This window comes from Primulina eburnea, chromosome 4 (genome assembly GCF_022965805.1).
Source record: "Primulina eburnea isolate SZY01 chromosome 4, ASM2296580v1, whole genome shotgun sequence".
Classification (NCBI taxonomy): domain Eukaryota; kingdom Viridiplantae; phylum Streptophyta; class Magnoliopsida; order Lamiales; family Gesneriaceae; genus Primulina; species Primulina eburnea.
Genome location: NC_133104.1, coordinates 4,778,440 through 4,788,563, shown reverse-complemented (window position 1 = coordinate 4,788,563; position 10,124 = coordinate 4,778,440). Strand labels below are relative to the sequence as shown.

At 30.2% G+C, this 10,124-nt stretch overlaps 1 protein-coding gene across 1 annotated transcript; it reads left to right on the top strand.

Annotated features, from left to right (window-relative positions):
* The first annotated feature begins 7,718 nt into the window (after positions 1-7,718).
* LOC140830724 (uncharacterized) lies at positions 7,719-8,986 on the top strand. Its single transcript, XM_073194164.1, has one exon. It carries the CDS (start codon positions 7,980-7,982, stop codon positions 8,589-8,591), a length of 612 nt encoding a protein of 203 aa, XP_073050265.1. The 5' UTR covers positions 7,719-7,979; the 3' UTR covers positions 8,592-8,986.
* Positions 8,987-10,124: the final 1,138 nt, after the last annotated feature.

Below are 10,124 nucleotides of genomic sequence, written 5' to 3'. Positions count from 1 at the left end.
TTGAAAGTGTATATATATTCATTCAAAATTATATAAACATGATTTAATAATTTTATTTGTGTTATACCTTTTTAATTAAATAAAAATAATTAACATTATGTTTAAAATTGTTGAAATTCATATTGATAAAGTGAAACAAATACAAATGAACATATTGTTTTTTTTTTTGGGACATTTAACATTGCTCAATTTTCATTTGTTTCGAGGTTATTTCATTATCTCATACGTCTCAAATTTATCTCTGATATGTCGCTTTTTCACCATTATGACGACGTCGGGAGCGCACAACGGGATTGTTCGACCACTGTAAGCGTATTCTCGATTCTTAAATTTGATTGCAGATATATATTGATGAAAAACTCCAGCTATTTCAATAGATTGAATTTCACGAAATAAACGATGGATTTGACGACAATAATGATATTATGATAAATGTTACTAGGTGAGGACAAATTTGGCCCATGAAATTCTTCGAGACATAATCGAGAATCAGTTAAAACTAGAGAGATATTTATCTGAATCAATATTTTTATAGTTGGAGAAGGTGATTGTTACTATCATGTTCAAACCAAAAATCTCACATCAAATTTAAGACTTTGATGTCAAATGACAACCCACGGTCAATTTTCAAATGTAAAAATTTACGTCTATTTAACTAAAAACATGTGGTCAATATTTAGGACGATATCTATTTTAAAAAGAGTATGTCTCTTGTAAGACATTATCACATATCTTTATTTGTGAGACGGGTCAACCATGTTCATATTATAATAAAAAATAATACTCTTTTATGGTTAACCTACATATAACATTCATACGATAAAATTGACTCGTGAGATCGTGTCAGAAGAGTTTTTGTATTTAAACAATTTAAGATCATGTGGTAATATCATATTCGATCATTGTTATTTTTCTCGGGAATGATTTAAAAGTTGTAGAGACTTCTAAATTTGGCCATCACATAAATCATCATTAGTAGGTGGGGAGGAGGCATTGGTAGCGTGTTAATGTCCACTACACACCTTATTACGGAAACAAAGGCGCATTTAATTATAAACAAAATAAGGCGGTGTTGTGTTAAAAGAAAAAAAAAACAGCTCATTTAATAATAGAGTGAGTCTCATGTGAGACCGTCTCATGGATCTTAATCTGTGAGACAGGTCAACCCTACCCATATTCACAATAAAAAGTAATACTTTTAGCATAAAAAGTAATACTTTTTCATGGATGACCCAAATAAGAGATCCGTCTCACAAATACTACCCGTGAGACCGTCTCACATGTTTTTGCCTTAATAATATACATGTAAAGAATCTTTGACTGAATTATATAATGAGATTTGCTCATTTATTCGAATTTAAATTTTTTTTAAATAAATCTATATTATTTTGAAACTATATATGTGTGCGTGCGCGAGCGAGCGATCATGTATTCTCAACATTATTCAAAATTTCATTATTTCGAAAAATTATTATTTATATTTTAAGACAAGATATTATATTTTTTAATTTTAAAATAATTACTTGCTATTTAAAAATTAGATAACATATTCCGATGTCATATCATCTAGATCAGAATTCTTTCATTTTAAAAAAAAAAAACTTGTGTGAGACGTTCTCACGAGTTGTATTTTGTGAGATAGATATCTTATTTGGATCATCCATGAAAAATTACTTTTTATTGTGAACATAGATAGGATTGACTCGTCTCACAAATAAAGATTCATGATACCGTCTCACAAAATATGTATTCTTAAAAAAATGTATCCAATAAACTTAATTAGGTTGTCTAGGTCTCCTCCACCTCCTCAATTATGTTGTCTACTTGATAATCTTTTGTATCATTATATAATATTTATTGTATTGTTAATTATTAGGGGGCCAAATCAACAAGTACGGTAGCAAGTTGGGTTTATATTATTTTGTTTCCCTCAACAATAATGAGTCTTTGTTAATCTCTTACTATTATTATTATATTATTAAATTTTCTTATTATCCACCATTATAGTATTATTTTAATTTAAAATTATTATTTTTTAATTCATCATTTCCAAATTTCAGTTTAATCTCTCGTTATTTCTCACAATTATGGTATGACCATCACGTAAAATTTCGAAATGGTAGTTTAGTTCTTTATTATTTTTTATAATTATGGTATGACATTTATTTAAATATAAAAAAAATAAAAAAAATTCTCATTGTCGGTTTTTTTTTTTTTTATGATTTCAAAATTACAGTTTAGTCACTCATTTTTTATAATGTGTTGGGTGCAATAATTGTCCTTGTTTGGTAGAGCGATCGAACCATGGTGCTTGTGTTGTTGTGCGGTTTAAAAGATTTGAGTTGCACCATTACCACTAGCTATAGCTTTTGGTAAAACGGCAAGCACTCGATCCTACACAATGTTGATATGACCCTCATTTAAAATTTTAAAATTGAAATTTAGTCCTTTCTTATATTAAGTATTTCAAAATTCTAGTTTAGTCTCACTATTTTCCACAATCGTGGTATGATCCTCGTTTAAAATTTCTAAACTAAAGTTTAGACTCTCATTATTTTTCACAATTATGGTACGACTCTAATTTAAATATAAATCAAATTAATTATAAAAAATACCGTACAAAGCCAGTGACGGCTTTGTCTCTCGATTGAACATGTAATTTAGAACACAATAAATAATGGTGTGATTTTATTTTTTTTATTTGCTTTTATTTTTTTCTTTGGGTAAGATTCAATCAATAAATTAATTATTATTATGTTTTCAAATTTATATGCAGTTGGACTTCTAATTTGGACGAACTTAATAATACAAATCAAGAAAAATTATGTTAATTGAGTTTAATAATACGCCCCTAATGTTTATTGCATCTAGAAATATGTCGTAACACAGACAAATTTTTTTCCCTACCTTATTTTTCATGTTAGCGGCCGACTCACTCCCTTTTCCAAGTAGGTTTGCGAAAATAGCACCCATAGGTTTGAAACATTGTGTGTCATTCATTCGTTTAAAGGCTAAAATCCCGTTCTCGGAGTCCAAATTATTCCTTACCGATGATTAGGGTTGTAAACGAATCGAGCAGGTTCGTGAAATTTTCGAGCCAGATCGATGAGTATTTTATTCATATTCAAATTATCGAACTTGGATATGTTCGAACGTTTTTTTGAAGCCGAACTCCAGCAAAAAGTATTTTGTTTGATAGTTGGCAAGCCTCTCGCTTGTCTTAATATTTTATTAATATAATATAATATAATTACATATTCAATATATATGTTTCGAGCTTTCAGAAGTTTCAAGCTTTCAAACATTCGTCGTCGTGCCTTACTACCTGAACAATAGTTTGAATAGCTCACGAATATGTTCCAAGATTTCGAGTCGAACTTCATTTCGAGCCAAATTCGAGCCGAAAATTTAAAAACTTCGAATTTCGAATCAAGCTTGCACTCGAAAATATTCAAATCTTTAATTTTTACCAATATTCGGCTTGATTCTATTTGTTTACACCCTTACCGATGTGTTTTTTAAGTCAAAATTCTTAAGTATGATTTGAAAAAAAGGTGTTTTGATGACATGGGAAAAATCATATGCATGTGGATGTGTTCGATTGAGTTGTGCATGGACGGGGTGAAGGGAAATAGATTCCAGAAGGTGGCCGCTGAGCCACCCATGGGAGGGGAACACAATTTCCCACCCACGTGGGTTGGCCGGTGTCACGCCCTGAGACCGGGGTTAGTCGACATCGGCGTTGTCTCGCAATCATATAATTGCAACACAACAAGACTCGTAGTAAATCAAAATAACCAGTATTTTTCATAACTAGTAATCGTTTTATATTGTGAGCACACACATGTTTTTTTTTTAAATAAGAAAAATTATTCTGCAATTTTCTGTATCTAATATATGATTAAGTGTGAATGAGATGTACAGGACGTTGTAAGAACTTGCAGCCGCTGTTCTTTGAAGCACACAGGGTAAACCTCCGGACTAATGCAATAACATGTAAAGCACTAAGTAAATTATAATGGGCAAGTATGTGTGACGAGCTCACCTGAGAAAATATTGATAGGAAAAATCGAACTCTGGCCGTTATCCAAACGCTCAACTACTTTATCAATTTGAATCACTTTTACTGTTATTTAATTTATGTTTTATTTGGATACAAAAAATTATAAATGAAATAAAACAGAGTTAATTGATAAAAAAAGTTAGAAAAATAATTAAACTGAATTATATAATGGGAAAAAAACCACAATCTAAATGTATGGAAATGACAGTATATAATTAAATTATAGATGATTTCAAAAAAAAAAAAATTAAATTATAGATTTAAGGCAAAAACTTGTGTGATACGATCTCACGGGTCATATTTGTGAGACGGATCTCTTATTTGGGTCACCCATGAAAAAGTATTACTTTTTATGCTAAGAGTATTACTTTTTATTGTGAATATGGGTAGGGTTGACTCGTCTCACAGATTATGATCCGTGAGACGGTTTCACATGAGACTCACTCTAGATTTAATTAGACGATGGTTTCATATGTATGACCACTATTGGGTTACACACATTAAACTAGCACTTTAGATCGAGTTAGGCTATGTGGGCCCAATATTGAATATAAAAATTAACCAGAGACAATTAAAAAAATCCGAACAATTTTCACTGCAGAGGCTTAAAATCTTTGGGGCAAATTAAATTTACATTTAAAATTATGACAAAAATTTATGTGAGACGGTCTCACAAATCGTATTTTGTGAGACAGATCTTTTATTTGGGTCATCCTTGAAAAAATATTACTTTTTATACTAAGAATGTTATTTTTTATTGTGAATATCGGTAAGATTGATCCGTCTCACAAGAGATCTGCTCTAAAATTATATGTACAAAATGTTTATGTCTTATTTTCTTTTCTTTTTCCCTAAAGGAAAAATATTTATTTCACTATCTAATTTACTTATTAAGGATGATAATGAGGTTGATCTGAAGCGGGTATAATCAAACTCGACTCTTTCCGTCTTGGATCTGTAACCCGACGAGTTCGATTCGAGTTAAATCTATTGGATTCGCTTAAAATTAAATATATATTTTTTAAAATTTTAGTCATTATACAATAAAAAAATTAAAATCAATTAATCATTAACACTATTTTTTAACTTTATATTAATAGTTTAAAAAAATCGCAAGTTCTATTAATTTAAATTCATCTCATAACAAAATAAAAATTATAATTATTATTTTTATTTTAAACACATCATTATAAAATAAAATTACTTCAATCTTAAAATATTATGAGCTAAAATTAGGGATTAATGTATACATTATTCAATAAATTAAATATATAATAGATTATATGTATTCGTCGAGTTAATTCCCATAAATTTCTATTTAAATCATTAAAAAATAAAGTAAAATAATCTATTCCAACAGATTCTGACATTCATAAAAATCTAAATAATTTATTAGTACCAAAGATATGAAAGGTAATAATTTTATTCACGTTAAGAAAATATAAGTACACTCACAAATATATATGTTAATTAAATGATAGGATATTAGAGACCAAGCTTGTAGTTCAGCGGTCTCACCCTCTGTTAGATTAGCCGATTTTCTGAGTTCGAAATTTTTAAGTTAGCTATACGCAGACAATTTACTCTCTCAATATGTCACGAGTTACAATAAAAATAAATAAAAATAAATGATAGGGTATTATTTCATACATCAATAACTTGAAGACCCTACAAATTATTTTGACACGGAAAATAATGCAGTATGGAGTGTTTGAAAAATCGAAAAAAAAAAGTGATTCTTTCACTTATATATTTTTTTTAAAAAATTAGTTTTTTGTGTTTCTGGACCTCAAATTCTGTTTATGCTTCTGCTCAATTTTAATTTTAAGTCCCGAATTTGATATCTTCCTGATTCCGATTATTTTTTTTAAAAAAATATGATATTTAATTAAGGTAAAAACTTATGTGAGACAGTCTTACAGGTCGTATTTTGTGAGACGAATATCTTATTTGAGTCATCCATGAAAAAATATTACTTTTTGTGCTAGGAGTATTATTTTTTATTGTGAATATCGGTAGAGTTTGACCCGTCTCACATATAAAAATTCGTGAGACCGTCTCATAGAGTAATTAAGTAAATGAGAAATTTTTTCAACACACTTAAGTCCAATATTTTATCTAATACAAAAATAATTTTTAGGATTTTGTGTAATATCCACATTAATAATTTAATATTATTCATGTATTAATCAATATCTAAATTAATAAATGATTGGAATACTACTTCGGGCAAAATCTCATATACTCCAAAAAGTCCAAAACAAAAAATAAACATTAATTTTTTTAAAAAAAAAAAATAAATGAGTTATTTTTTTTGAAGGCCAAAATAATAAACATAAACGTTACGTGCACCACCAACCGTGGCAGAAGGACAGGTGAATGCACACGAACCGACCGTAACCGACAAATAACTTTATCATAGCCGACTGACAGGCTACAGATAAACATGAACTTGCATCGCCAAACAAAGCAACAGTCATTGCCGTTACACATTTTGACGCCGTTAAGACCTTATTTAACTCCCCACTGCCCCATTACCTCCTTTATATTTTGCTCCGGTTTAGAAGGGAAAAAAGTTATTTACTATCATGAGGGTATATTATATGTTGATTATTATATATGTGATAAATATTTTTCATGTAAATTTCCTTGACAACATGAAAAAGAAATTCACTTTTATGGATAGAAAACTATATGTTTTTAAACACAAAAATTCACGTGAGACGGTCTCATGAATCAATTTTGTGAGACATATTTTCGATACGACTCGTGAAAAAGTATAAATTTTTTTACGCAAAAATTCCTATAAGATCGTCTCACAGAGCAAGTTTGTGAGACATATCCAAATCCGACTCGACACATGAAAAAATATTAATTTTTATGCTAACAAAATTATTTTTCACTGTAAATATGAATCAACTCAATCGATCTCGCATATACAAAATCGTGAGGCTCTCTCACAAAATACTTATTTTATTTTTTGTGTTAAAAAATATTTTTTATTACAAAAATGGATCAGATTAATAATTCTCACAGAAATAGTGTCTGAGACCGTCTCACGAGATAACTATTTATTTTTAAAAAATGTATATATTTGAACTTGTAAGATTAAAAAGATTAATTTGATAGCTTTTAAAATATACATGGGTGAATATGGAAATACGGAAAAAAATGGTTAACTTCTAATCCATATTTAAAATTTTAATGATGGTTAACTTCGTGCGATTGAGGATGAAATCAAAATGATAAGGGCTGCAACTTACAAATTCACCGTATCTTCTTCTTGAATTAGTTTTTGAGATTGAGTCGAGTCTAATTCTCAATCTTAACATTATATCAGAATTCATGTTCCACCGTTATTTATTGAACTGCCCATAATTGGGTCATCTGTTTACTTCAACGTTAAAAACCAAAGACTTGACGCCGTCGAGTCAAGCAACTAACGGGTCCCAATACTTGACCCGGTGTGGTCAGACCCTGAAGATTTTATTTAATTTATTCAAACTCAGCGGGCCCGAAATTCATTTTCTTTATTTTTATATTTTAATCAATAATTAATAATAATTTTTATTTAATTTATAATTCTTCACGCGTTGCTGAAGGTAGGTCTGAAACTTCCCAATCTCTCTTTCTCCTCCTATTTATAGCAATCGCTTTCATTTCGTTGGGTGTATCCAATCTTCATTGAAAGAAAAGAGAAGTTACAGAAGAAAAATTGGTAGATTTAGTCTCCCTCCCCCCTTGAGGAAGAGGAGTTGGTGGAATTGTTTATATAGGAAGCTCTCTTTCTCGCATTTACAAGTTATTCCAGAGATCTTTGGTTTTTCTTGAATTTTGGTGGGTTTTTCTGGGTTGTGTTTATAATTTTTTGGGGAAAGATTTTTTGTTGTTAATTTATTTTTCGGGGGGGTGAGAAATGGGAACGGAGGTTTTGCGGCCGCAGAATTTGTTGGGTGAAAGATTCCGGGTTCCTCCGGCGCCGTTTCATCGTCGGAGAAATTTTTCTGGGAACGGGAATCTGACGAATTTGATTGTTAATCGGAAGCCGAATAACGGCGCCGGTTACAAGAAGACTTCTCCGAAGCCGGAGAAGAAAAGGTTCAACCCGGCTACAGAAGCGAAGAAATCGAATTCAGCAGAGACACGGAGGAAAGATGATGTCACCGACGGCGGCGGTCCCATGATGGGGCCGGTGAAGCTTCTGAAAAGGGGCGAATCGTTGGATTCCCTCACTTCTAAGATCAAAGGAGGAAGCTTTAACGTAAGTTATCAGGATCTGAAACCGGTCGACGATCTGGCAGTTTGCGGGACCGGTCGGATTGGGCCGGATTCGCCGGGGATGATGCCGAAGCAGATCCGTCTGCAGCCATCCACTGACGGGTACGCGGGATCAGCCTTTTCCATGTCTCCTTCACCTAGATCTCTACCTCTACCATCGTTCTTCAAGAAGCACGTAAAATATGGTGAAGTCAAACTGTTCGATGATTCGGCTACAAGAGATTTGAGGCGTTTACTTCGTCTCGATTGAAAATGATTCTGACTTTAGAATTCGTGAATTCGCTTCATGGGCTCTGATTTCCAGCATGCATTGAATCCTACACGTAGATTATTTTTTCAGAATACGGACGATGGGATTCACGAGACTGGAACTAAGAGCAAATTCAGAAGCAAATTCAATAAAAAAAAAAGAAGGTTCGATTTTTAGGGTTCTACTATGTAGTTGATGTGGGGTATTGTGGAAGGTTGTTTGCTGTCTTTCAGTCGTGTTTTGTAGCTATGTATAAAGGGTTATCTGGGTGGGGTCTGTTACAGTAATCGGGCGTGCTAATGGTGTTGTATCTTGTTGTGCTGATGATATGTTGAAGAAAGTGTAAGTTATCATCAATGGAAATAATGATATCAGTCAAGAAAGTTATTAATTTACTCACTGTCAGCTGCTTTATTTGCTTATTGTTTGCTTTATTTTGGCTTCTTTCTTTCTTTCTATGTTTTTAACGTTGATTTGAAGTTCTGAAGTCCATAATCCGGTACTGTGATTATAGAAGCTTTTGAATTTATGCCTCCTCCTGTTCGATATGGTCCCGTAAATTTGCTGCCGCTTGGTTATTCAAACCTGGGTTGAATATTGATTTCTGTGGGGTCAATTATAGCTGCCTGCGCCTTTTGGCCAGAAGAAGGAAGGCTCCGAATTCAGGTACATGATTAAATATTAGGTTTGCGAGTGAGAATAAAGCAGGGTTTTTTTTAAAAAATATTATAAATTAATAAAATTATTATAGAAATATGACAAACTAAGATGTGCGGTATTCTTTTCATCGAAAATAATTGTTCTTTGTAGTCATTCTCGCAACTTTTTTTTTTTTAAAATTTGATTTATATGTGCAAAATCAATCTTTTCTATTTCAATCATATATTAATATTATTTGTTGATTTTATCATCCATTTCATTTGAAAAGATACGAAGAGGTAATGTTTAATTTCGTAAATAATATTATAATTGTGTATTAAAAAGTATTTTTTGGTGTAATTTTTTTTATGATATTTATCATTTATTTCAGATATTAGCATTGTCCGTTGATATTATATTATAAGTTTTGTATAATTACATCTGAGAAGGTAATTCAATTAATTTTGTTTATATTATTTATATTATATTGATGTAATTATAATTTTGTTCAATAACATTATATGATTAAGTATAATTTAGTTAAATAATATATTTTTAATATTAACCGCGATATTAAAAAATAGTTTGAATATTAAAAAAATAATAAATATGGTTGATATATTAATTAAATTTTGTAATTATTGTAGATATAATATTATATCACGTAAATTAAATATAATCATTGTAATTATTGTTGATATAATATTATGTCAAGTAAATATAATTATTGTAATTAAATTAAGTATATTTATTAAATATTGTAATTTTAGTGTAGATATAATATTATATCACATAAATTAAATATAACTAATGTAATTATTGTAATTAGTGTAGATATATATAATATTATATCACGTAAATATAATTATTATAATTATATTAAGTATATTTATT

Excerpts from the sequence above, each read along its gene's own strand:
- LOC140830724 (XM_073194164.1), top strand. The coding sequence starts at position 7,980 with ATGGGAACGGAGGTTTTGCGGCCGCAGAATTTGTTGGGTGAAAGATTC.